General features: G+C 41.9%; 2 protein-coding genes and 1 long non-coding RNA gene across 3 annotated transcripts in view; 1 reads left to right on the top strand and 2 right to left on the bottom strand.

Annotated features, from left to right (window-relative positions):
• LOC121397166 overlaps positions 1–8661 on the bottom strand; it is a 59259-nt gene extending 50598 nt beyond the window's left edge. The window contains exon 1 of the long non-coding RNA XR_005963547.1: positions 8539–8661. This is a non-coding gene — a long non-coding RNA (uncharacterized LOC121397166). The remainder of the gene's footprint in view (positions 1–8538) is intronic.
• LOC100037226 (signal recognition particle 14 kDa protein) lies at positions 8614–13720 on the top strand. Its single transcript, XM_018231223.2, has 5 exons — positions 8614–8765; positions 10728–10800; positions 11470–11582; positions 11667–11699; positions 13393–13720. The coding sequence occupies exons 1-5, from the start codon at positions 8742–8744 to the stop codon at positions 13480–13482; spliced, it is 333 nt and encodes a 110-aa protein (XP_018086712.1). The 5' UTR covers positions 8614–8741; the 3' UTR covers positions 13483–13720.
• A 129-nt stretch (positions 13721–13849) lies between these two features.
• LOC108699250 (myoglobin) lies at positions 13850–27773 on the bottom strand. Its single transcript, XM_018231220.2, has 5 exons — positions 26549–27773; positions 25799–25906; positions 20032–20152; positions 15601–15681; positions 13850–15377 (listed from the first exon to the last, which is right to left on the bottom strand). The coding sequence occupies exons 1-5, from the start codon at positions 26722–26724 to the stop codon at positions 15261–15263; spliced, it is 603 nt and encodes a 200-aa protein (XP_018086709.1). The 5' UTR covers positions 26725–27773; the 3' UTR covers positions 13850–15260.
• Positions 27774–27993: the final 220 nt, after the last annotated feature.

Genomic DNA, 27993 nt, shown 5'->3' with positions numbered 1-27993 from the left:
TAAAATGTGATCCACAGTGTTGAGCAGCCCCTCCGTTCTGATACGCAGCAACGTGCCAACACTTCTTCTGGCACAGCATGTGCTGTGCGTGCGCCAAACACAAATCCCAGCCACTCCAATCAGCAGACACAATAAAAAGAAGCAGATTCACAGTGTCAGAGAAGCAAGATTAATAATAAAATGTGTTGCTGCGAGAGTAAAAAAAAGGAGGGATACATCGGCGTGAGTGTAAAATGATTAAGGCTATATGAACTGTGAAATAACCCCTCTCGCACAGAGAGAGCACATCTCCTGATTAGAAGAGTATCTGGAGAATAAACATTGTGTAGCCAAATGAATGAATGTGTATATTCTTGTAAGTGGACATTACTGACTTCAGAGTCAAAATTCCATTTTCTGATGTGGCATACAGAATCAGAGGACAGAGTTATCCCAAAGAGAATTCCTGCAGGCCCTCAACCCAAACCCAAACGGCATTTTATTACAGAAATAATCAACCGAGAAATGTGGCCTTAGAATCTGGGAACAAATCTCCTCTGGTGCCTTTGCCAAATAGACAAATAGTGGAGGATCTTTTTTTTAACACGAAACAAAGGGCAAGAAGTTGGAGCTGGGAAATTATTTTCACCTGTAGTAATGCAAATGATTCCTCACTATGAGGGATGAACTCCGCGGACGTTTATAATTGGACTCAACGAAAAGTCGCAGGTAAAAACTACATTACATCTGACACGACGCAACTGTCGGATTTGAACGCAGAAAGCAGAAATGATATTTTGCCTCCTGCTACTACATCAGACTTGTCGTCTGCGTTTTGTCGAAAAATGTCAGCGGAGTTCAGCCATGAGGGTGAGGAGGCTGTGGAATGCTCTGCCTAGTGAGGTTTATTTGGCACAGATGCAGCAGAAGCAAGCCAAGTTGCAAATAGGTGTATATATTTATTGGCTTACAACATGTGTAAAAAAAGGCAATACTTTTGGACAGCTGCCCTTTAGCAAGGAGAATGAAAGTTCCAATACAAGGGGGTGCCAAATGTTAGGGCACCCGCCAAGGATTGTAATGATTTACTTGACACCCCAGGCCGGTGCTCCTGTTAGCAGAAAATTGCACCGACCCGAGGCACTAACCATCGAGCTATCCTCTTCCTTTGCGTGGGTGCACATGAGCAGTGGATGTAAAGGCCAGAAAGAAGAGGTGAGGAAGAAGATTGCTCGCTGGCTAGTGCCCTGGGCCCATTGTGTCAGCCCCAATATTTGGCACCACCCTTGTATTGGAACGTTCTGTCTCCTTTAAGAGGGGCTTGGATGTCTTCTTGGACAGGAATTATATCCAGGGCTACAATAATATTTAAGGCTAAGTTTATAAGTGTAAATATATAGGTGTGTATATACACAGTCTGCAAGACCTTCACCTTCAGCCCTTGGTATCCCCATCACAATGACGGGAATATGGGCTATTGGGATGAGGACCACATTAACAAGTTGATGCAGTCAACTCCCTGGCGAGATAACCAGTCTGATCAATATCTGCCCAATTTTCGTCCACATATCAGTCATATAGTCCCGTCAGTGTGCCCCATACATATAGGCAGATAAGTTGTGGACAATCTGCACGTGTATGGCCACCTTCCAAAGACAGTGGCTGGTTACAAGCCAGTTCAAAGGGTCATTAAATGTTATAGAACTGTATTTCTCTGTGCAGTAAATGCAGCAGCTGAGTGTTTCCCATGGATGTTATCCTGCTGACCAGGAAGGGACTGGTTCCCACGTATCACCAGCCTGCAAGTGAAAACATATATGCCGGCTACATACAAGGTGTCAGTTTCCTACTGTTTTTGCAGAATGAATTATTAATCCAACAGGTCTATAGTTAAGACTGACGGCAATGGCTTGGTTTCTTTCAATGCTATTTGCTTAGGTTTTTATTTATACGACAGAGGGTAAAACACCCATAAGATGTGTTTTTGTTTTATTTATAGTTCCTTAAACTAAAATATCAGGACATTACTTTGAGAATGATTCAGAGTTCACATTGATTGCCCAGGGGCCGACAGCCCAGGTACAAATCTGACCACATGTAATATCTGTACAGACTGAGCTCCCATCATTATTCAATCGCCTATTGGTTCATGTTGGTGATCTGCACGTTGTGCCGAGCATGAGTGTTATTTCCAATAGCCACTGGCAGCGCACACCCCAGATTTATGCTCTCTCTTTCCTTCTTGACATATGCAGTGGTGTGAGACTCCCCAGGATCTTTGCTTCCCTGTTCATGTACAAGCTGGAAGGCAGCGTTGACTCTGGCTTTGTGCTTTGGGGTCTCTTGCCCCTTAGCCTAAATCTGTGAGCCTCGTAGAGGCAGTCAGTCGCTCTATCAGGCTGGGTCTCTTTGGAAGTTTCCCCTGACTATTCCAGCTAAGCACGAGTTACAAGGAGCGCGCTCTGTGTCTCACTGTTACATTGGAGCGGTGTTTCCACACTGATTTTCACACGCATTTGCTGTGCTCAATAAATGTGGGCGCCAGTGTTTATTAAAAATACAAAGCTAATTTATTGCTGAGGCTCACAGTAGATCTTACAGCTGTTCCCATAAGGACTTACTCAGGAATGGTACAGAATTAATAGCTACTCAGATGTCTCTGGCACAAGCAGGGAAGCAGTTATAGCGTCTCAGTGCCAGGTATAGTTGCTCGCTGGCCAGTATTTCAGCGGCCTACCCAGTAAAATTCACAGAAAGGCCAGGGCAATGTACTTGCCATTAATATATTGATATGACTGAGTACAGAGGATTTGTTGTCTTTGTATTTTGTGGTCACACCCTTGTTGCATCCCAGACTAATATTTTATAATCGTTTAGTTGTGAGCATAGCTTTCCCTTTTTGCTTGCCATTAAAGTTTTAATTCCCAATTATTCTGCCCACCAATCAAGTCCAATCCCCCCACCAGGGATGTATTCTGGTCTGGTGGCTGCCTAGGCACCGAACCTCTTTGAACCCATCAACGCATGCACATGACATTGGTGGAAGTGACATCATGCTGTACTGTGATGTCACTTTTACCCAATATGCCCTAACCTCTACCATTGTACTGCCGGATTTCATGGGAATATATCCAGCGGCTGGGAAAGAGGTTATTTTTTCTTTCCCCCAAAAAATGATTTACCATATAGGCATCTGAGGGCCATCCCCTTAAAACTGCTGCCCTAGACACAGGCCCTCGAGTGCCTTAATGGTAAATATAATCATGCCCCCCCCACACCTCTATGGAGCCTGTAGAAATTGTTCTTTTTTGTTTTGATATTTTCATCCTAACTAAATAGTTGGCGCTATTCTGACAGCAGTTAATAACTAGTCGGCAATACATGTGTGTATAATGTGAAGACCTTGCCCAGCACACTGAATAATGTAATTTAGAACATTCCTCTGTAAAACAAAAGGAAATTGAAGGCCTCAAAGCAAATTTTGCTCTTTTCACAATTGGAAAAAAGCTCCTATATGAATTTCTCCATACCCAAGGCAGTTAACCGTAGCCCGCAAACACCCCCAGTACTGTAACATTTGGGCACACATTTGCCAGTGATCACTAGGCACCTGCCCCAAAGAGCAGTGCTTTTATCATTTGCCACAAAGGACTATGGACTGGGCCCCTGGCTAAATACACAGCTGTAATAGCCCATAGCAACCAATACAATATTTGCCGTCAACAGTAAATACTACCTTCTAATTAACTTATATGGGTTACTAGGCCTGTTAATATTACATAAACCCTAAATGTCTAGAGGCATTCAGTAATATGGATCCTGGCATAGTTAACAAAACACAGCATTGCCCTGTTAGTGCCACCGCACACATGCTATTCAGGAGTGGCCATGGGCACAGCACACTGAGGGAACTAAGGGCACTTACACCTTGCAATGGATCAACTGGAACAACCAGGTTAAAGGAAAACTATACCCCCCAAACAATATAGGTCTCTATAAAAAGATATTGTATAAAACAGCTCATATGTAAAACCGTGCTTCGCAGAAATAAACCATTTTTCATAATAATATACTTTTTTAGTAGTATGTGCCATTGGGTAAACATAAATAGAAAACTGACATTTTAAAAAATAAGGGCCTCCCCCTGGGATCATACGATTCACAGTGCACACAACCCAAACAAACCATACATGTTAGGTCACATGAGCCAATTAACAGGCAGAGTTGTGTCTTTTGCTTTCACACTTCTCCCTGTTACAGTTAGAGCTGCAGTATTTCTGGTCAGGTGATCTCTGAGACAGCACACAGACCATCACGAAATGGTGGCTCAAGGCAAGAGATGTAAAAGTGTAATATTTACTTAAATATATATACCAGTTTGGTAAGATTCTTTAATATGCCGCTTAAATTGATATAAACTATCTGTTGCTCATTTTAGAGGTATAGTACTCCTTTAAGGGTCCAGTGAGTATTTTAATCAGCTCTGCAATATATTTTTTTCATAACAAGTATACTTCCCCTTCGGTTTCCTCTGCCAAAATTGAATTTGTAATGTGTACACATATTGGGCATACAGTCCCTGTCTATGGATGGAAATATTTTTTTTTTAAAAAAAAGGCTGAATTTCCTCTAATGGCAGACAGTGCAGTCTGCAGCAGCAAGTCTCTCTTCCCCTCATTGTTCAGCGAGTATCTACAAAACAGGAAGCGGCTTCCTCCAGGCTGTGCCGCTCAGCTACCCCACAGACTTCTCTTGCACTCGCCTGCGCACACATCAACAAAAGGCCATGAGCTTGCATTACCCTCGCAAGTCACAAAATATGCAATCTCCTGCCCAAATCCATGTGCTGGTTTTATAGGAAAGCACCATAGCTGTGATATTTACCAACATTGTGGGGATTGGCTTGTACTACTCCCATTCTGGATCTGAGACAATCCAGGATCCTGTCTGGGTTCTGGGTTACAGTATTCCCCCTCCTTTTTCATCCCTGCTGGTCAGCCCATTTTACCATCAAATATATCCTATTTAGGTTAAGGGTGCAACCCCCTGAAAAATGTATTGGACCTAACTGTCAATCAAAAACTGACTCCACCTACTGCATGAAGACAGAATGAAAATGTGACAGGTTGCTCAGAGGGGGAGAGTGAAGAGTAACTTGATTATTTCATAAATGGTACAGAATTTTTAATTTATTATATATAGAAAGTTTCTTATTTCAGCAAAATAAAGCTTATATTAAATTGTCATTTTCAAGATAGATCCCCTTTAATAAGACTGCAGCTCAGTTACTGGCTATGGGTAAATGACAAATGCAACCAATCATTCCTAAACTGTGCATAAATGAAGGTTGAGACATGAGTCACAACCAGCAGTGAGAGAGCACATGCAAGTTTATTTAGAACAATGTGATCTTTTGTCTTTCTTCACTGGGTAAATCTGACAAGTCAGTGAGGCAACACTTCATTAACGTAATAGCCTCATGCACATGTGCATTGCTGAGAGATGTGGAAAATCGTATGCCGTTGCCTACACCTTCATCTGCATCTGTAACATTCTAAACTTTCGAAATTGCCACTTTACAGTGATTTTTCTCATTTCAACAAACTGTATTATGACGGACCCATGTTGAAGGATCTTATTTTAGATACAGAGTGGCATCTGGTGGCAGAAAGTATAATGCAAGCAAATATGCTGTATAACAGAACGACAGACTTCGAGCAGAAAACATGGGGGATATTTGAAGCTATGGACCATGCATACACTTAAAAGGCTGGCAAGTTATCCTTTAATGTATAAACAAACCTCTGTGCTGCCTGGATTCTAGCAGAGGCCTATTTATTGTATTATTCCTATTTGGTGGAGGGGGTACCCAAATATACACTGGTACGGTTGTGAACAGCAACCTCATCTGTTTAGTAGCAGCCACATCTGAAATACACATGATAAGCTAATCAATGCCAATGCATGTGCCTGATTGTAAATTAGCCTGCATCTCTACTTATCAATCTCCCAACATGTATGTTTCATAAACATAGAGGCAGGTCTGGACTAGGAATTCAAAATGTACTCTTATATTTTAAATACACAGAGAAGTCAACAGCCCCTGCACAGGCCCAATAAAAAGGTGACTGTCAATGGCATCTTACTGCGGCCCCTATGAAATTTGCCAGAATCCATAGATTGCCACTCTGGGCCTGTAAAGGGACATTTAACAGTCTGCAGAATCAATCCAAATGAATCAGGAACTAGCCATGCAGCATACACATTTTATATTATTTTTAAATTAATATTATATTTATTTGGGAACCTTAACCCCTTTTCCTGCCAACAATGCATATGCTAGCATGCACACAGCATAGGTCTCTCAGGTTTCTGTGTTGTAAGGATACAGTACAGGAAAGATATTTTCTACTCTGGTTCAGTGATAATTGTCAGGTTCCTGGTGCAACTTGAAGTGATATGTTTTCCATATATCGGCATGCTGTATGTTATCAATTGGTGAGAGTCCTACACCCTTCCCCCCCCCTGCTTTCCTCTATCACTCTTTTCTTTTCCTTTTTCTTTCTATTGTATTTACTCTTTGTTATATGATACTTTCACGGTCCACCTACCTCTACTTGCCAGGAATTTCTGATTTCCTGTGGCCTGCCTGCTGTATTATCTGACTGGATTGTGGAAGTAATAAATAAAAAGTTGAAAAAAAAAACTGAATAGTATCAGAGATGCCAATTCAGATACAAAGAGATCCAGGTGCATCTTGGCCGTGCCTGCCCCACTGCCCTGCTCTATTGATTCTAGTGGATATCGAAGGGGGTGATGATTCTATTCATTTCAATATAGCTGCTAAATAGTCTTCAGGTGCAAATTACTTACATCAGGTGATAGATCTGTTCCTGCCACTGACCAAGGAAGGGGGCTTAAATAAGAGAGACTACAGAAAAATATGGGTACATTGACATGTCTGTAGTCTCCCAGGGCAAGTTCCTTGTCTAATCAGTGTCGGACTGGCCCACAGGGATACCAGGAAAACTCCCGATGGGCCCAGGTGTCAGTGGGTCCTCATGCTGCTAAACATTTGGCCTATTTCATGGCCATTCCCTATTTCTATGAGAAAAAAAGGCTTAATAGATGGGATAATAGATCATAGTATGTAAAGAAAAGAGACTAGGAGAATAGAGGTTTAGTGAGGAGAGGAAGAAAATAGTAGTGAGAGTGGACTCCTAGTCAGAAGTTTTTTGGTGGGCCCCCGGTCAAAGGTTTTTTGGTGGGCCCCTGGTGTCCCAGTCCGACACTGTGTGTAATACACCAGAACACACAGCAGGAAAAAATACAATCCAGTTTCACGTAACTTTAGATTGTAAGCTCTAGTATGCAGTGCCCTCTGATCCCATTTTTATTCTGAAACCCATGTATCCCCTGTATCCTGTATAGCGTTGTGTGGGCCAGGCGGAAACACACGGGACTCGCAAGTTGGGCAGGTTTGTGCGAACTTCAGCACCAGATTGGCAGGTTGTGGACAGGTTTGGATTTGAGTTCTTCCTTACACTCTCCCTGCATGCAACCTTACTGTGCCAGCTTTTGCCTCCGGCAGCCTCTGTTTATGGATACGCACCTGCAGATGAGTGAACAGATGCACACACACGCACAGTCTTTCTCACTATGGAGAAAAGCCCCAAGACAGGGGACCGGACTAGGGGGAGGCGACAGAGAAGGTATGTGCCTGGCGACCCCAGGTCTGGACTGAGAATTTAAATAGGCCCTGGTATTTTAGGTACACAGAGGCCCAAACTTTCTATGGCACGTTATAGCAGCCCCTCTGGCATTTTCCAGAACCCACAGATTGCCAGTCCGGGCCTGGGCCGCAACCCCCAGTTTTGCGCCCTAGGCACGCGGCTCTTCTGCCTACCCCTAGTTTCGGCCCAGAGATGGTCAGAGTGGGGTACAGGTCTATAAACTGATCATCATCATCACTGATGACAATGAAGGTCCTTTTAAAGGGAACACCTCCCACTTTTTGCATAATGACAGAAAATGCCATTAAATTCCTCTGCATGTTTTGAATGAACGTACAATGAACCTTAATTTGGTGGAATCCCCTTAAAGAGTAGGATCTTCCCCAGATACTCCCCTTGTTTGCCTCTAGCTGCCTGCGTGTGACACTGGCATAGATATACAGCTAGTAGTGACTATGGCTCATCTCTGCAGCTGCTGCACTTCTGTATCCAGTGGCTGAAATGAACAGCAGGGGGCGCTGATGTTACATCTTCCTGATAACAACACTGTAAAAACTGCTCATAGCGAGACTAGAAACTAGAAAAGGAAAAGAGAACACTCTGAAAAGAAGGATTTTGCATTATTTTGTTCCCGAGGATTTAATTGTAATCAGAATAACAGCAAATGAACAGTCTTTAATGAGGGGCTCAGCTTGTTGCCAGGGCCACAGCCATTTCCCCCCTGGGACATCTTGTTGCACAATGTACATAGGAAAAGCCTGGGCTGAAATTGGAAGTTTCAAGAGGTTGCACCATTAGAGACATATGTAAACCATAGGGTTATTACCTGAACCAATGCAGTCTCCTATCGGCTGCGAACTTCAGACTATCTGCCGCCAGAGGGCGCTGGAGGATAGCGCCGCACACTCTTATCAGCGGACGCTCTGCACTGCCTGACTTCCCTCTATGGTTAGTGAGTGAGGCTAAAGCTGCGGTTCCGGGATACGTGTTTCCGGCGCCGGCGAATGCTGAGATCATCACTGAGACAAGATGGTTTTGTTGGAGAGTGAGCAGGTAGGACGGAGGGCCCTGGGCTGCTGGAGTGAGAGTGTGGAAACCGTATAGAAAGAGGCGGTCACTGAGTGGGAGATCTGGGAGAGAGAGAGAACAGCTGGGTCTACGTTTGCTGTTGAAATCCTATTCCGCTGTTTGTAGGGACTGCTGGGAGTTGTAGTTTACTAGTGACTGGTGTGAAAAGAAGTCCTGGTCAGATGTGAAGAAGTCTGGATTACAATGATGTGAAACTGGCCATTGGCCTTGTATTGTAGTGTGCGCATTGCATTGTGGGTTGGTGCCTAGTGCATCATGGGATAGAGGATCATGGGATAGAGGAGGAGGAGAGGATCATGGGATAGAGGAGGAGGAGGAGGAGGAGGAGAGGATCATGGGATATGGCAGGGGGTGTCCAAAAAGTAGATTGGGATCTACCAGTAGACCATTAAGCTGGCCATAGATGTAAAGATCTTTAATATATCTTTTCGTTATCGTGAGACCACAATTATCTTGAAACGATTGTTTAAATGTACGATTTGTCCATCAACTAAAAAGACAATTTCAGGCGATATTGCCAGGAAAACTGAGGGGAACTGCCTGTTTGGCCCTGAAAACATAGATAGATTGCACTGGGGCCGATACTTTTTTTTTTTTTTTTTTTTTTAACCTGGCCGATCAATTTCCTGACAGATGTTGGACGAAAAATTGCAAGATGTACAATCAATCGAATCCCACTAACTTCACGATAATTTGATGGATTGGTCGGACTTCCCTAAAATCGGTTGTTTACCAAAGAAAAATCTTTGCGTCTATGGGGACCGTTAGTTGGTGATCAGTAGATCTCAAGACCGCTTGACTAACTTACCCTTTTGTTTTATTCTTTTAATTCAGATATTTATTTTGTTATGGTAACATAAGAAAGTTGTTTTTCAAATATAGTAATATCTCTTAAATCAATATAAATAATATTTTCCATGGAACAGAATGCTAACAAAGCTTTTATGGATGTAGATCATGATGGGACATCACTAAAAGTAGACCTCACATTAGTAAAGTATGGGCACTCCTGGGATAGGGGCAGCCAGCACACGGCTTATTAGTGTGGAATCGGGACATGGAATTTCCACTTGTGCAGTTCAGGGGTAACTAAACCCCATATACAGGTGCTGAGTTTCAGACTCAGATGGCCCCTCCTTCCCTAAAGCCGCTCACACTATAATTTGGCTGAATGATTTGGTACCAGTTCACTTGTCTTACATGTATATGTGAGAGAACTAACTGGCTGTGAAGGGGGAAACTTTTGCACTCTTTTTAGTAAATCAGACTGGGGGGGTTGTAAATATGATTGCTTTAATGAGGCCGGGCCCTCTTGTTGCTGTGTATTCACAGGCCCTGCTATTGCAAGGGCTGCACTGCTCTTGCAGTTTTACCCTGGAGCCTAATGGTTGTGTGGGGAGGTGCCATTCTTTCTCCCATATGTCTCCTTTATATACCTGAAAACTAGTCATACGCGAGTCATTCAACCCACACCTGACCCTAACACGCAAAACTTTAACCCACAACCAACCCTAATCTGCAAAATGTTGCCACTGTAGGACCTGCACCTAAATTTCAACCTGAACCCATTCAGTCTGTGGTCAACCCACGGGTCCCCACAGGTTTTGGTTTAACCCACATATCACTACTGAAAACCCTTGTAGGAGCCTATTGTCAGGTGAGAACTGTCTGACAATAAATGTCAATAAATGTGTTTGGAATGTGGCTTCTAGTAGAATGACCAGAGCACAAACACAAGAAGTTTGGGGCCTATATAACTGCCTGTGCTAAGCACAGTTAAAGGGATAGTATGTATTTCTATTGCCCCACAAATGTACAAACGTCCAGACCCAAAAAAAGGGCTTGTTTTGCAATGTTTCTGTATAATTTAGTGCTAAAACCTATGCAGCCCTTTAACCTCTGCTGTTTTGTCTCCTTTTCTTCCAGTTTCTCACAGAACTGACGCGTTTGTTCCAGAAATGCCGGACATCGGGGAGTGTTTATATTACACTAAAAAAATGTAAGTTACAGGAGCTTTTCATATGGAGGAATAGAAAGTTAGAGTAAATGCTAAATCCAACATAACCTTCATGTTGCTTCTTGAAGTAGTACATGTATGGGATCCCTTATTTGGAAAGCTGTTAACCAGAAAGCTCCAAACTTTGGGTTTGCCATCTCGCATTGAGTCAATTTGAATCAATTCTAATTTTTTTAATATGATTTCCTTTTATTCTGATACTTGATGGTAACTAAGCTGCATGAATCCATGTTAGTGACAAAATAATTCTATTGGGTTTATTTAATGTTTACCAGGTCTAAGATATGGAAATCCAAATTACAGAAAGATTTCTTATCTGGGAAAACGCCAGGTCCAGAGCATTCTGGATAGTGGATCCCACTTCCAAACATCTGTACATTTTCAAGCTGTGTAGAGACTCAGTGGGGGATGGATTCGTTCTAAATACTCTTGTTACTAGGAATTCTGATATTAGATAATTCTATATTAAGTTTAATTAACCCTAGCAACCATGAAGCTGATAATTCCAAATGGGAGAGCTATTGAACAAAGTGAATTAATTCATAAACCATACATTAAAACGGAGACTAATTGCAAATTCCCAGTTAATTTAAATTAAGTAAATTTAAAGGTAAACTACCCCTTTTAAGATTTTTCTCCTATTGCCAAAAGATGATGGTCGAACGAAGCCAGTTCCTCGGAAAGGCCAGTCTGAGAGTTTTGAACCAGCAGATAACAAATGTCTTTTGAGAGCGTCGGACGGAAAGAAGAAAATCAGCACAGTGGTAAGAGCCGTTCTTATTCACTCAATGTATCAGTTGCCCCATAATAGCAAGGTATCCGTAACCTTTCTTTCTACTCTCCCCTAGGTCAGCTCAAAAGATGTCAACAAGTTCCAAATGGTGAGTTCCAGATCACTGTTTATTTATATATATAGCCTATCTTAGGCTCTTGTAAAGAGAAAAATGGGAGTTAAAAAACACATTGTGCCATGATACATGTTGGTTTATGTAGGTACCATTCAGATAATGATTCTGTTAGGGAAGCACGCTTATAAATGTAGCATTTAAAGCGATACTGTCATGGGGGGGAAAAACATTTTTTCAAAATGAATCAGTTAATAGTGCTGCTCCAGCAGAATTCTGCACTGAAATCCATTTCTCAAAAGAGCAAACAGATTTTTTTTATATTCAACTTTGAAATCTGACATGGGGCTAGACATTTTGTCAATTTCCCAGCTGCCCCAAGTCATGTAACTTGTGATAAACTTCAATCACTCTTTACTGCTGTACTGCAAGTTGGAGTGATATCACCCCCTCCCTTCCCCCCCCCAGCAGCGAAACAAAAGAACAATGGGAAGGTAACCAGATAACAGCTCCCTAACACAAGATAACAGCTGCCTGGTAGATCTAAGAACAACACTCAATAGTAAAAACCCATGTCCCACTGAGACACATTCAGTTACATTGAGAAGGAAAAACAGCAGCCTGCCAGAAAGCATTTCTCTCCTAAAGTGCAGGCACAAGTCACATGACCAGGGGCAGCTGGGAAATTGACAGAATGTCTAGCCCCATGTCAGATTTCAAAATTGAATATAAATAAACCTGTTTGCTCTTTTGAGAAATGGATTTCAGTGCAGAATTCTGCTGGAGCAGCACTATTAACTGATTCATTTTGAAAAATTTTTTTTTCCCATGACAGTATCCCTTTAACCATACTAGTCCGACAAAACCTCTTACAGAATTGTAATGTTTGGGAGAGATGCAATGTAATTGTTTTTGTCTGGCAGCATGTAACTTTTCAGTTATAGTTTTTAAAAGGAATACTAAGCCATTACAGTGCATTCACCAGTAGAACTAACACCATCCAACAAGCTCAAATAGTTCTAAATTATTGTAGAAAAGGAATCTGGATGTCATGATAATGCAAATGTTTCCAGCGATTTAGTCCTGCATCTTCTATGAAGGTTGTCTATGTTTACTCCTTTTCCAGGTATCCTGCATGCAAAGTTGTTTTATTTGGGGGGGGTACTCCCAGACTTCCTTCCTAATTAATGCCGATCTAACACATAGTATTCTACAAATGCAAGACTGAGGTTGCATTTAGCAGGGAACATAGAAAAGGGCAATGTCCCTGCTAGCTTATTAAAGGAGCAGTCACGTCAAAAATAATAAAAATTGTAATGCAGTGTTGCCCTGCACTGGTAAAACTGGTGAGTTTGCTTCAGAAACACAACTATTGTTTATATAAATAAGCTGCTGTGTAGCAATGGGGGCAGCCATTCAAAGGAGAAAAGGCTCAGGTTACACAGCAGATAAGCTCTGTAGAACATAATGGTGTTATCCACTATTTAACCTGTGCCATAGTATTTTTTTCAATTTCCAACATTGCTACACAGCAGCTTGTTTATATGAACTATAGTAGTGTTTCTGAAGCAAACACATCAGTTTTACCAGTGCAGGGCAACACTACACAATACTTCCATTATATTAAAACACTTTTTTAATTTTTTGGTGTTACTGTTCCTTTAATTGGACTAGCGTTCTGGCCCTTTGTAACTCACTTTTTATTTTTGTTTTTTTATAAATTTGCCAGGCCTACTCCAACCTGCTACGGGCGAATATGGATGGACTGAAAAAGAAAGACAAGAAGAGTAAAAACAAGAAGAGCAGTGCTGCTCAATAACGGACTTGCTTCCTTGTACCTGACCCTCCCAATGCAAGTGATGGGTATAAAGAATATTCTTGCTGGGCTGGATGGCTAGAAATGGTTAAACTTTTAATTTACTGCATCTCTGCTGCTGAGATCATATTATTTTTTTTATTTTTTTTTAATATCCAGATGTAAAGGAGTTTTACTGCTCATATTCTGTGTCCTGTTGGGGCACGTATGGTTTGTTCATTAAAGAAAACGCTAAATTTCATTGCTGCTTCTGTGATGCCGGCTCTCTTGTGTTTCATGGTAAGCGTTTATAATATGGGCAGCGCTACAAAATAACATTATCCATGTGGTCTCTATATACTAGTGGAAATTAAAGCGCAAGAGAAGAAACTAGTGGAAAAGGTTTATTTAATAGGACTCAACACAAAGCCAGAAGTCACCCACCAACCACTAAAGAGATTTCTGTTGTCTGGCTAATATCACTGGCACAGCAAACACAATGGCATATTCAGTATGGGCGGGGCGGTACTTTGGAAAAAACCTAATCGCTTCAATTTTCAGTTCAATTATTATAGACTGCTGTTCTGATGGAGAATTTTTTTTTTTCATGTCTTCTGGCATTGTAGATGTCCGAGAAAGTTCAAGCCAGGAGCAGAATTTAGGGATGCACCAAATCCAGGATTCTGTTTGGTATTCAGCCTGTTTTTAGCAGGATTTGGATGAGTCCGTGTTTCTGGCCGAACTGAACCTTAAAATCATGACTTTGTCACAAAACAAGGAAGTAAAAAAATAAATAAATAAATAAATCTCTCCCGCCCCCACATCCCTTTGCTGATATGCAAATTAGGGTTCGGACGACTCTTTTACAAGATTCGGGGGTTATGCAGAATCCAAAATAGTGGATAAAGTGCATCCCTAGCAGATTGTACAGCTCTTTATCTAGTTGCTTACAAAGGGGTGAATATTAAAGGAGAAACACACCCCTTATTAAAAAAAACTTTTTACTTACCCCTCGGTGCAGATTCAGGTATCTGAGTTCACGTCAGTCTTCAGGCAATTTCGGCGCATGCGCAGTTGCCGTGAACCGGGAAATTGCTCCAGGTGCGCATGTGCCGAACGAGACCGGCGTCTGTCTCGTTCTCAGATTACTGAAGACCCGGAAGATGGCTGCCGTGAACTCCGATCCCTGAATCTGCAAATAAAGTTAGGGACATTTGCCCGGGGTAGCAGCTAGGCTGGGGTGGGTAGGGTGGTTTTATTTTATATTTTTTTTGTGTCTCTCCTTTTAAGCATCTGTTTTGATAACTGTTCCTTTGTGAGTAAAATCGGAGTTATGGGCAAGTATATCGAGGCTAGCATAGCTCCATTCTTTATCATTTGGCCACTGGTGGGGCAATTCAGCTGTTCGGGGTTATAAAGGTTTTGTCTGTCGCCATTGCATATTTGATGGATGCAGATCTATAGGAACATTAGGCTGATTTATAAACACTGGGCAAATATGCACCTGGGCAGTAACCCATAGCAAACAATCTGTGATTAGCTTTTTTTTCAGCCAGCTGTAGGTTGAACACGGAAAGCAATCTGGTTGCCATGGGTTACTGCCCATGTGCAAATTTGCCCAGTGTTTATAAATAACCCCCGCTAAGTCTGAGCAGTGTGTGATTCTGAATTGTGCAAGTAAAGCTGGAGAGATCAGTTGGGTATATACAGGCTTTTCATTTCGTGGCATGATGGAGATCTGTATTACAAGTACATGGTTGGGCTGCAGATGTCTGCTATGATGGGCTAGCTGGCGAACTGCACTATATTAACCCTTTACTCCCCTGTAGCCCATCTATCAAGCTCCTTCCATCATTGTGCCTCTTCTCTTCCTCCTGGTATCCTCTTTCCATCACGGTGCAGATGTAGGTGAACAGGCCCTGGTGAAAGGAAGAGCAGGAGTCGCTTATTAGTGATTTTTGCAGTGTGTGTGTCAACCCATCATTGTGTAGAGGCAGTTGTGTACAACTATGATGTACTTCATTACAGGGTGGACCAAGATCTTAACCTGCAAGAGCAAGCTGTGTAATTAACCCTTTGCAGTCTGCTATTGCCCCAACGTCCTGGCTTTTTAGATGCTTGAAGCTAAATAATGCCACATACCTTCCATGCCTCCTCCACCTCCAGTGTCCATTTGTCTTGTAACATGGGACGGACTGCAGAGATAAATTCAGTTCCCACGTACTGCAATAGAAAAAAAAAAATAATCCAGATTTAATATTTGCCACTAAATCTTCAAATATGGATGCCGGGCTTCATAACCTATAGCACATGGGTGTTTTGATTCATGGGGAACATTAGCAACCATTGAAATGCCCCTCCAGACAACAGAGCAACACAAGAACAATGATCTGTTTTACTTCTGAAGGTAAAGGTGCTTAGAAAAGTGCCCTGAGCAATCTTACAGTACAGTTTAAAGGATTACAGCCCGTGCTATGAAAAATAATTCCTCATCAGCTGGAGAAGCCCCACTGCAGGGTAAATAAATGGATTAAATATTTAATTAGTAGAAAGAAATCATTGGCACATGATAGAGAGAAGCCCTTGGGTCACTGATTGACGGCTGTGAGGCGCCTCCTTATCTGAGCAACTCATATCAACCAGTGCGCCATGTGCCCCCAAAGGGGTAAAACCACCCTCCATTGGCTTCTATTAAAATTATCCAAATGTCACACCCTCATTGTACCCCTGACTAAATAGTGGTGAGCACAACTTTCCCTTGTTTGTTATAGTTTATACAAGAGCAGTGACCAGCTCCATGTTGTATCTCCGACCCTTCCCAGCTATAGTCAGGTGATCCCACTGGTGTCTAATAAAAGGGCAGCCAAGTTTGGGAGTTTTACTTTGCAAGTAAGTTGCAGGTAAAACTTAGTCCCTGTGTAAAATGTATAATGAAGCAATAGAATTCTTAATGAATCAGATGAAAATTGAGCGTAGAACTGGCCAGATATGGGATGACTTTGACGTAGTTGGCCAGCTTAAATATATTACAATATATGGACAAACAATCCCTGTTTTGTTTAAAGGGTAAGGCATTTTTCAGTAGCAGTATGCACAAAATGTCTCTGTCTTAGATATATTGATAATGGGTTGAGTCAGAGGACTCTTGTATTTGTTTAGAATCATCCAAATATTTAAGACTGTGGTGCCTGCATGTAAATGCACTCTCTCATGGAGCTGTGGTTCTGTTGTAAATTCATATAAACCAGACCCACTTTGCCTCCTCTATCCATATTTGTATGTATTGAGGGAGAATTCCCTTTAGTCTAGTACAGTGATTCCCAACCAGTAGCTCATGAGCAACATGTTACTCCCCAATCCCTTTGATGTTGCTCCCAGTGGCCTCAAAGCAGGGGCTTATTTTTGAATTCCAGGCTTGGAGACCAGTTTTTGCATAAAAAACAAGTGTACTGCCAGAATCTCCTGTAGGCTTCCAGTCCACATTGGGGCTACCAAATAGCCAATCACAGACCTTTTTTGGCACCACCAGGAACTTTTCATGCTTGTGTTGCTTCCCAAATATCTTTACATTTTAATATGTATGTATATTTTTATTTGTAAAGCGCTCCTTGAGGGCAAAGCACTGTACAGCAAAAAAATAAATTAGTCGTAACAAACAAGGGGTCATTGGAATAAAAAGTAACCAGTGCATAATTAGAAATACAATTCACATAAATATAAAATATAATTACAAAACAGATTAAGTGCTCAGTGTCAAGGAAACAAAAGGCTAGAGGACCCTACCCCGTAGGGCTTACAGTCTAAATAGGAGGGTAACATACAGACACAATTCAGAGGGGTATTAAAGGGGAAGGAAACCTAGTCGGCGCAAACCCCCCACCCCCCCCTCCCGTTTGTTGCCCACCCGTTGTTGAACGGCGCATGCGCAGTAGGATCATTTCGCCGGTACGGATCTACTGCGCATGTGCCAAAAGTCACGCGCATGCGCAGTAGATCGTACCAGCGAAATGATCCTACTGCGCATGCGCCGTTCACAGCAGGAAGAAGATCGTGTGGAAGAAGATGTCGTCGGTGAACTCCGTGGACTGGACCTGCGCAGAAGGGTAAGTAACAAGTTAGGGGCATTTGCCCAGCGGGACGGGTAGGCCAGGAGGGAGGGTGGGCAACACACGGGAGGGGAGGTGGGGGGTTTGCGCCGACTAGGTTTCCTTCCCCTTTAAGGTTCTGGGGGTTACAGTTTGTTACACTGTTATATAAGTGCCAGTTCAGGTGTTATCCAAGTGCTCCCAGAGGTAGTCTTTGAGTTTTGTTTTAAAAACACTGAAGGAGGATTCTCTCCTGAGAGATTCAGGAATGGCATTCCAAATATAAGGAGTCGCAAGAGAGAAGGGTTTGATACGGGAAACAGCAGTAGTAGTGGGGGGTACAACCAAGCGGTTGCTCTGAGAGAAGCGAAGGTTTCGGGCAGGAACATATAGAGAGACAAGAGATGAGATGTAGTTAGGTGCAGAGGAATGAAGGGCTTTGAAGGTTATGAGGAGGAATTTATAAGTTATTCTTTGTTTTATAGGAAGCCATGATAAGGACTTCAGCAGCGGTGGGGCCTGTACCCTTTTGGATGAGAGGAGGATAATTCTGGCAGCAGTGTTTAATACAGACTGTAGAGGGGAGAGATGGCAGTTAGGGAGGCCAGTTAGTAAAAGGTTACAGTAATCTAGTCTGGATAGGATTACTTTTTGCCCATGACTTTTTGCTCATGGGCAAAAAGATTGGGAACCCCCTAGTCTTATGGTTTAAACATACACCAAGAACATATTGTCACTCATGAAACCTGCCAAACGACATTATATTGGGCTGGAGACCCCCTGATACCCTACAAAACATATGTATCCAGCGCTACTCCTGGGCTTCACATAATTATTTAAATAGACAAGATGGGATAAGACTTAATTTTCTAAATGGTCATCAAAGTCCACGTATTGCTCACCATTAGCCACTTTTGGGTCCAGGTGCCTCATGCCCCGGACCCCTCGTTTAAGTCTTGGAGTCGCTACAATCAACCTAATCTCCCCACACACGGGACCAAACAGGCACAGATTTGTGGCTAGGCCACATAGGCCCGGGCCTAGGGCGGCACATTTTTGGGGGCGGCATGCCGCCCAGCCGCTCTGTGGGGAGCCTGTGCTCCCCAGTGCTCCGGCGCTCGCACGCTGGCGCTTTTGCCCCAGCGTGTGTTAGTGCGGGCAGGCGCTAGGACCGCGCGGAGCGCACGTCCTAGGGGCGCCCGCCCAGTGAATCCGGCGCTGGGACCAAATACATAATAGGTATAAAAATGGGCCTTGCCCCAACACTAATGTGACGCAGGTGCTGCCACCCTGAGTTAGTCGCTAAGCGGAACGTAATCAGCGCATCAACCGTTTCAGCAGCGCACTTTGAAGAACCGCACAATTCCAGATCACAGGTAAAAATAGACCGTCTTTATTTCCACATGATTCACAAACCTAGCGTCCAAGGTCTGCCGCTTTTCATGGCTATGCACTTCCTCAGAGACCTCATTTCCCATTAGCATACCCCTGCCCTTAATGGTACTGGCTTCCAATTGCTACAGGAATGGTTTTGGTTTCTACACATTTACTTTGCAATTTGAGGGATCAGCATCCAGAGCCCCCATGAGCAACAGTTTATGGGATCAGAGATATATATATATATATATATATATATATATATATATATATATATATATATATATATACACACTAATCTACTATGACAGGGGCAACATGGAAAAAAATAGACTCAAGATGCTCTGTTTTTCTTTGTACATGGGCCTGCTTCTTTCACTTTAAGGTGCAGCTCTTTGAATTCCTAGAATAGAGTGCAGAACAGATGCACTTGCATTTTCCCCAGCTATTTCTGGAGAAGAGTGTGTGGAAGGCGGCACATTGCCAGGACATCACTAGTTAATCTGGCACAAGGTGTAGAGTGTAGTTACAGAGCCAGTGCTTTGGGAATAGGCTATAAGGGGGGCATATAAGGGGTGCAATTTTGTGCTGCTTAAATCTCCAGACCAGTGGGATTAATAAATAAGGCATGAAATATTATGCCAAAACATTCTGTACAGGTATGGGACCTATTATCCTGTATGCTTGGTACCTGAGATTTTCCAGATAAGGGATCTTTCCATAACTCGGATTACCATACATTGTCTACAATGTATTTGATCATTAATTAAACCCAATAGGCTGGTTTTGCTTCCAATAAGGATTAATTATATCTTAGTTGGGATTAAGTACAAGCTACTGTTTTATTATTACAGAGAAAATAATCTTTGAAAATTTAGATTATTTGTTTACACTGGAGTCTATGGGAGACGGCTTTCCCGTGATTGGGAGCTTTCTGGATAATGGGTTTCTGGGTAACGGATCCCATACCTGTATATATGTATATATATATATATATATATATATATATATATATATATATATATATATATATATATATATATATATATATATATATATATATCGTACACCTAAAGATTGTCTTGATCATGACACACATTAATTAGAATACCTGGTAGTATCTGGGAGGAGCATTGTATCTGTAGTGGCTTCTGCCAAGGTCCATGGCCAGCTCTTCTAGTCGGGCAGAATCTGCAATCCGGGCAACACTCTTCTCCACAAATGACAGGACCCTGGAATACACATTATATTTAGCAATTTTCGTTCCAGACAGTAGAGGTGCAACCTGGATATTGAGACTGGAGATCAGAGAAGCAAGAAACGGACAGAATGCTACTTTCTCCCCACAAACAAAGCAATTAAACCACTGCCATGAGTCCCTGCCCCAGAGCTCATTTATAATGGATCTTCTTGTACCTGCACTTTCCCAGGGAACAAAGGCCCATTAGACAAATCTCTGTATTAACCTTTAAACCCATTGATCATGCCGCCACTCAGGAACCTTGTTCTAAAGGTAAATCCAATTAGAAGAGACCTTAAAAAATATAGTATCCCAAAACGCTCCGCCCGCTTGGCTCAGGAAAAGGGTGCAACTTTCCTCGATCAGGTCACCAGTATCCTGATATCTGTAACTTGATTTGTAGAGAAATGAGGAGAGCACTCTGCAAGCAAATATGCTGTGGTTATCTTTTTATTGCTTGACTACTTGTAGAAGAGACCTTGTCAGATAATTCATTGCCTTGAACTGTTGCTGTTCTCTGAGCACTTTCCAGTTTCAAGGTGTCCTTGTTATAAATGGGTTCCCCAAACCACTCCCTTATTCATTAACAGTCTAAATATTTTAGACACCGGCCAAATGATGTGAGATTTAATTTTCCCTTTAATGTATTCTCTTTTTTTTTTTAATTGATGCAGCAGATGTTTTGCGCTTCTACCCAGCTCACTGTCAACTTTCATTCCTCCTCCTTCATCTGTCCGTCTTCTTCATTTGCCTAAATTTCATTTAATCTAAGATCAGTATTTGTTCATGTCAGAGCTTGGTGCACATTAAATCCCATCTGCCACTTCCCAGTCCAACCCTGTGCCATAGCAACATGCCCAGTGCCAATACAAACTCTCAACAGACACTTTTCACCCAGTGCTACTGCCCCATCAGTGCTGAAAATAATTACAGCCATTGTAAGAAGGGCTTATGAGTTGCTTATATGTACCCCTGGTATATAGTGATGAGCGAATCTGTCCCACTTTGCAGCAAAATTTGTGAAACTAAAAAAAAATGAGTGAAACTGCAAAATTTTGCAAAATGCATTCAATGGGCATTTTTACATGCCACAAATTTTACATGCACAACCATTTTTCTTGCTCTAAATGCATTAAAGTCAATAGGCGTTTTTTCTTATGGCGACTTTTTTGTCCAAATGCATTAAAGTCAATGGGCGTTTTTTCTTTTGGCGACTTTTTTTGTCCCAATGCATTAAAGTCTATGGGGCAAATTCACTAAGCTTTGTATTTGCGCCAGCGTCCGCTTCGCCGCGCCTTTGCCTTTGCCAGGCGTATTTTTGCCAGCGCTACGCAAATTCACTAAAATCCGAAGTTGCGCTCAGGGGAAGTGTAAGGTTGCGAAGTTGCGCTAGCGTTAATTCGCCAAGCAAAGCAAAGTTACGCTAGGTGTGCTTAATTTGTATATGGCGCCAAATTGAAGTTACAATGGAGGTATATGTAGCATCACTACAAATGCCTGGGAAACCTTCAAAACAGCAAATAAAATTTTTATTTTGCCCTACACATGTGCCCACTGTATAGTTAAGGTGCCATGAGTTAGGAAATGTAGGGGCGAAGGAGGGTAGCGAATTAACGCTAGCGTTAGGCGCTTCGTCGTTTAGTGAATTTACCCCTATGGGCGTTTTTATTATGGTGACTTTTTCTATCCTACTGCATTAGGGCAGAGACATGCGCTCAGATTCAGTGAGATTAGTCTCCCAGCGACAAATCTCCTTTTCTTCAGGGCTACTAATATCCTCAAACTGCCTCCCGCGGCTAAACTGTAAACCGCTGGCGGGATGGAAATCAATGCGCTTTGTTTTCTGAAGTTGCCTCACGAGGAAACTTCGGAAATCGAATCGCCGATTCTTCATTCAAGCAGACGGAAGGCAGTTCGGGGAGATTGTGGCCACGCAGAAGATCCGATTAGTCACCAGGCCACTAAATCTCCCCGAAATTGATACAATAGTTGCTAATACTCCAGAGATGCTGCTGAAAAATGTATCAACTAAATGTTGCAAAATTGTAACAGAATCTGCACTTGAATTACTGAGCTGCCAGAGATATGGATATTGAACTTAAAATTTAAATTTTTGGAAAAATGGTAAGAAATAAAAGATGGAAAGCAAATAGTCTGAATACAACTGAACTGAAAAAAGTGTTTGGAAGGCGAACAACCCCCTTAAAGGGAAATGTAAACCCTCAAAACAAATAATTGTAAAAACCGTTTGATCTTCCGCTGCTTAGAACTGACCAGCAGGTGGTGCAGTTGTTTTCAAATTAAAAGGGAACTGTCGCAAAAATGAAAATTTAATATGAGCTTCATCATACTGAAATAAGAAACTTTTCTAAATACAATCAATTAAATATTCTGCATCGTTTCTGAAATAATAAAGTTTATGTTCACTATTCCTCTCTCAGAATCTGTTTCTCCTCATTCTGTCTTCATGCAGGAGTTGGGTGTCAGATGAATGATCCAATATATCTTATAGGGGGGCTCCTTTTGCCTAGGAGATGTATTAGAGCTCACGCTATTTAAATCACCAGACATCGGGGCAAATTCACTAAGCGCCGAACGCCGAATGCTAGCGTCAATTCGCTAGCGTTGGGCATTTTCGTTACTTCACAAATTCACTAATGAACTCTGGCGTAAATTCGCTAGTGTTACTTCGCACCCTTACGCCTGCCGAATTTTCGCTCGGACGTAACTACGCAAATTCACTAACGCACGCAGTGAACTGAACGCTACCTTTTACGCTAGACTTCCTTCACCACCTCAGACCAGGCGAAGCGCAATAGAGTCGATAGGGATTTCTTCAAAAAAAGTTCACATTTTTTCTAAGTCCCAAAAAACGCTGGCGTTTTTTCTATATTATGGGTGATAGGCTGAAAAAGATCGAAAAAATTTTTGGGGCTCCCCTCCTTCCCCCCTACATTTCCTAACTCATGGCAACTTAACTATACATTGGGCATATTTGTAGGGCAAAAAAAATAATTTTATTTGATGTTTTGAAGGTTTCCCAGGCAATTGTAGTGATTGTACGTATTCCTCCATTGAAATTTGAATTTGGCGCCGTATGCAAATTAACCATCGCTAGCGTAACTTCGCTTCGCTTAGCGAATCAACGCTAGCGCAACTTCGCAACCTTACGCTACCCCTGAGCGCAACTTCGGATTTTAGTGAATTTGTGAAGCGCTGGCAAAACTACGCCTGGCGAAGTGCGGCGAAGTGCGGCAAAGTTACGCCTGGCGCAACTACGAATCTTAGTGAATTTGCCCCATCATGTCTCTCTACATGCAGAATTTGTGCAAAAGGCAGTTTATTTTGTTACATTTTGTTTGTACTGGAATCACTTATATGAGTGAGCTCTGATATATCTGCTAGGAAAGGGAGCCCCCCTATAAGATATACTGTATCATAAGATATATTGGATCATTCAACTGACACTGACAACTACTGAATGAAGACAGAATGAAGAGAGACAGATGCTGAGAGAGGAATAGTGAATATTAACTTGATTATTTTTAATTGATTGTATTTAGAAAGTTTCTTACTTCAGTATGATGCAGCTTATATTACATTTTCATTTTCGCGATAGTTCCCCTTTAGTTATATTAGCCGTTTAAATGAAAACTAGAAAAAAAATATGAAAATGGCAAACATTTGTTTTGAGGGTTCACAGTTCCTTCAATTTAAAGAAGGGATCCCCAACCACAGGCTTGTGACAAACATGAAGCCGCTAGAGAAAAACATTGAGGCCATTCTCTTTAGATCATGTAAATGTCCCCAGTTAATAATAATAATAATAATAATAATAATAATATAGCCTGCATCTACTGTACTAGAACAAGTCCACTTTAGCTCTAATAAGAGAAATTGTGGAAGACGTATTCCTTTAAAACTGCAGAATATTTCTTTACCCATATTATTCATTTTTTTTTGGAATCTTTCAAAAAGAGGTTTTATTATTTGAAGCTGATGTCATTTCTTTTCAGCATCAAGGTGCTGAACCCATCAACATATATTGGGCAATTGACACATGTTCTTTATTCGTGCACACTATTTTCTTCTGTTTTTCAAAGTCTGTTTGTGGCATGTTTGGGTATTTTAATTGTGACACAATATTGAAATCTTTGGTTTCTTAAATCTCAGCCGAGCAGTGATCCCCAACCAGTAGCTTGTGAGTAACATGTTATTCTCCAACCCTTTGGATGTGGCCTCAGAGCAGGTGCTTATTTTTTAATTCCTGGCTTGTTTTGGCAAGTTTTGGTTGCGTAAAAACCATATGTTCTGCCAAACAGAACTTCCTATAGGCTGTCAGTCCACATAGGGGCTACCAAATAGCCAATCACAGCCCTTATTTGGCATCTGCAGGGATTTTCTGTACGATTGTGTTGCTCCCAAATCTTGAATGTGGCTCACAGGTAAAAAAAAAAAAAAAAAGGCCGGGGACCCCTGATTAAAATATATTAAATAAAGCTGCAAATCTCTCAGGCCTGACATTGCAAAGGGATCTATACAGACAGAGCACAGGGTATTCCAGTTCCAGTGTTGCCACCTGTCTTGTTCTGGAACAGTCAGTCCGGCTGTCACACAGGCTGTCCGGCTCAAAACTGTTTTGTTGCCCTAAAAAGTCAACTTCTGGACTTGTACCAATGCCCACCCACTGGATTCCAAGACAACGAAGGGTTGCAACCCTAATGACAGTTGAAAATATGCTCCTGGGCAGTAACCCATGGCAACCAACCCAGCTGTAAATTTGCCCAGTTTTCATAAATATATCTAATAAATGCCCATGCTGCACCACCACCTGCTCTATCTGTAAATCTGGGACTTCCACTATCTAAAGATAGAGCTAATTTGTCATTTAGAGGGGTTGGTCACCTTTAAATTAACTTTAAGTATGACGTAGAGAGTGATATTCTGAGACAATTTGCAATTGGTTTTCATTCTTCCTAATTTGTGGCTTTTGAGTTAAGGTGGCCATAGCTGTTAAGATTTTTAAAAGATGTTTTCGTTATCGGAAGACCAAGCTTATCGTGAAACGATTGTTTAAATGTACGATTTGTCCATCAACTAAAAAGACCATTCAAGCGATGTTGTCTAGTTGAAGCCAGGAAAACTGAGGGAAACAATTGGACAATAGATTTCACTGTGACAATAAAAATTTTCTAACCTGGCCGATTAATTTTCTGACCAATGTCGGCCGAAAAGTCGGTAAATGCCCGATCGTTCGATTCCCACTAACCTCACGATAATTTGACGGTTTGGTTGGATTGGGGGGCTTTAGTTAGCATTTTATCTAGCAGCTCTCTAGTTTGCAGTTTCAGCAATTTGGTTGCTAGGTTCCAAATTATCCAAGCAGCCATGCACTGAATTGAATTAGAAACTGGAATATGATTGCGAGGGGGTCTGAATAGAAAGATGAGTAATACATTTTAGCAACAACAGAGCATTTGTTTTTAGACGGGGTCAGTGACTCCCATTTTAAAACAGGAAAAAGTCAAATAATTAAAAAACTATAAAAAAATAGGCCAATTGAAAAGTTGCTTTGAATTGGCCTTTCTATAACATACTTAAATTTAACTTAAAGGCAAACCCCTCTGATATAACTTACCTCAGCCCATGAGCCCTTAGATCTTTGTTGTCCCTCAGTCCCTGCAAATCGTCCACATCACGGAAGAGAAAAAACACATCTTTGCACTCGGGGTGAGTCTCAAATAACCTGGAACCACAGAGCAGCAGCGCCTTATAATTATTATACTTTATATAGCACCAACATATTCTGTAGCATCATTCACATGAAACAGCACCATCAATAATGACTGATTCTGAATATCTGTGCCCTGTTTGTATTGCATTGTTTAGGAAGTGTTATGGCATAAAGGCAAACTGTAACTGTGCATATGAGCAGCTTGGAGTTGCTGGGCCCTTTAAATGCAATGGCACCGAACATGCTTCATAGAGAATACAAAGCATTCACCAGTGACTTTATGGATTAGGCGTCCGGCAGTGGTGGGACGAGATTAGAGTCGACGAGGCCCCCCTCGGGCAAAGACATAGAGAAAATGAATGCACTGATCCAGCCTGTGCTCATAGGGAATGACAGGGATATTATTTTATATCTGATAAGTTTATAGTCATTTATTTATATAGTGCCATGTATATAGTGCTGTGTATAACAAAACAAGGGTTACAGAATAAGAAAAGGATCAGCAGACTTTGCTCAAAGAGCTTGCAATCTAAATGAATGGATGTTTTTGTTTTTTTAGCATGCACAGACTACAGCTCAATATATACTAGTGACAGCAAAGTGCAATTCCATTTATAAGTGCAAAATGATGGTTTAATATGAGAAATCCCTTACCTGACAAATATGATGACCCCGACTTTGGCAATATCATGCTGAATCAGCCTCCAGGACTCAACAAGTAGTTGTTGCTGCGGCGGAGACAGGTTGAGGGTTGGCAATGAAGATGAGGTGTCTATTTGGTTAAGAGAGTCTCTCCACTGCCATCCCAGGCTGGATAGGATACAGCCCATTATTACTCAGACTCCCAAGATGTTAGCAGAGACTCATAAAGACACCATGGTGTAAGGTCCTTCGTCAGACTGGGAAGCAGCCAATGATTAGTGTTGATTATTTGAATGTCAATGGCCTGAGATGAGATGCCACCATGCAGGGTGCTACTAAGTGCATAGTGACTCCTGCAGCCCTAAGTATTCGTCTTGTCTCCTCTCAGAATCATGAGGCTCCAGCTGTGACGAGGAGGAGGCAATGTGTGGCTGCTGGAGATCCTCACATGTTGTGCGTCTGTCATGGCTCCAGGGGAGGAAAGGCTGACAAGCTACTAACCCATTAGAGGCAGAAGGACGTGAGCAAGTCACCAAACTGCCTGCTTATAAAGAGTCGCCATTCTGACAGCAGCCAGATCAGCCCCCAATCAATGGCCTCTGTCACTTGGAGTCCAAACAAAAGGGGATGAATCTGCCTGTCACTGGGGGCGGCTGGTGCTCTGCTGATCTCAATTGCAGTCAATAAGTAAACAAGATTATGAGCCTCAGACTCAGGCATATAATGAGGGTAACCTGTAGAGTGCAGCTCTGAATGTCAGCGAGCCAGGCACAATGGATTTATGGGAAGAGACATGTTCCCCTTTTTTTTGACTAACCCCTGAATTTGGGCGACAGCTAGGGTTGCCACCTGCCCGGTATTTGGCCGGCAAAAATGCTAGTTGATCCCAATGCTATTAATAGGGTAAAAAGATAAATACATAGGAAGGCCGGTAATTTTTTTCCAGAAAATGTGGCAACCCTAGCGACAGCACATTTACCATCTCCTCTCTATTCCAATGTACAATGTATAGAAGTGGGGCGCCATAGCCCTTATTAGAGATCACATTGAGCACTAGAAGCACATTATTTGTCTGGCTCCAAGCACTTTGGGTTATTAATAAGCCATTAGCTGGGGCATCGTTAGGAATAATCAGCGCAAAATTGAATTACTAACCATGTAAGTTAAAGTGGTAGTTCACCGTTGAGCTGAATTTTAGCATGACGAAGAGCGTTATATTCTAAGACAATTTGCAACTGGTCTTCATTTTTTAATTATTTAACCTTTTCTTTAGAAGCTCTGCAGTTGGGACTTTCAGCAACTATCTGGTTGCTAGGGTCCAAATTACCTTAGCAACCAGGAAGTGGTTTGAATGAAAACCGGTTATTGTAAGCTAAATAGAAAGATAAATGATAAAAAGTAACAACGATAACAATAACATTGTAGCCTCAGAGAGCAATAGGTTTTTTTTGGCTGCT

The sequence above is a fragment of the Xenopus laevis genome, chromosome 8L (genome assembly GCF_017654675.1).
Source record: "Xenopus laevis strain J_2021 chromosome 8L, Xenopus_laevis_v10.1, whole genome shotgun sequence".
NCBI lineage: Eukaryota > Metazoa > Chordata > Amphibia > Anura > Pipidae > Xenopus > Xenopus laevis.
This window is presented reverse-complemented; position numbering and strand designations above follow the sequence as displayed.

Excerpts from the sequence above, each read along its gene's own strand:
- LOC100037226 (XM_018231223.2), top strand. The coding sequence starts at position 8,742 with ATGGTTTTGTTGGAGAGTGAGCAG. Across the intron at positions 8,766-10,727 it reads TTTTGTTGGAGAGTGAGCAG|TTTCTCACAGAACTGACGCG; the intron begins GTAGGACGGAGG and ends CTTTTCTTCCAG. Across the intron at positions 11,700-13,392 it reads ATGTCAACAAGTTCCAAATG|GCCTACTCCAACCTGCTACG; the intron begins GTGAGTTCCAGA and ends TAAATTTGCCAG.
- LOC108699250 (XM_018231220.2), bottom strand. The coding sequence starts at position 26,724 with ATGGGCTGTATCCTATCCAGCCTGGGATGGCAGTGGAGAGACTCTCTT. Across the intron at positions 20,153-25,798 it reads CTAAGGGCTCATGGGCTGAG|GGTCCTGTCATTTGTGGAGA; the intron begins GTAAGTTATATC and ends TGTGTATTCCAG. Across the intron at positions 15,378-15,600 it reads AGGTGGAGGAGGCATGGAAG|GGCCTGTTCACCTACATCTG; the intron begins GTATGTGGCATT and ends TCCTTTCACCAG.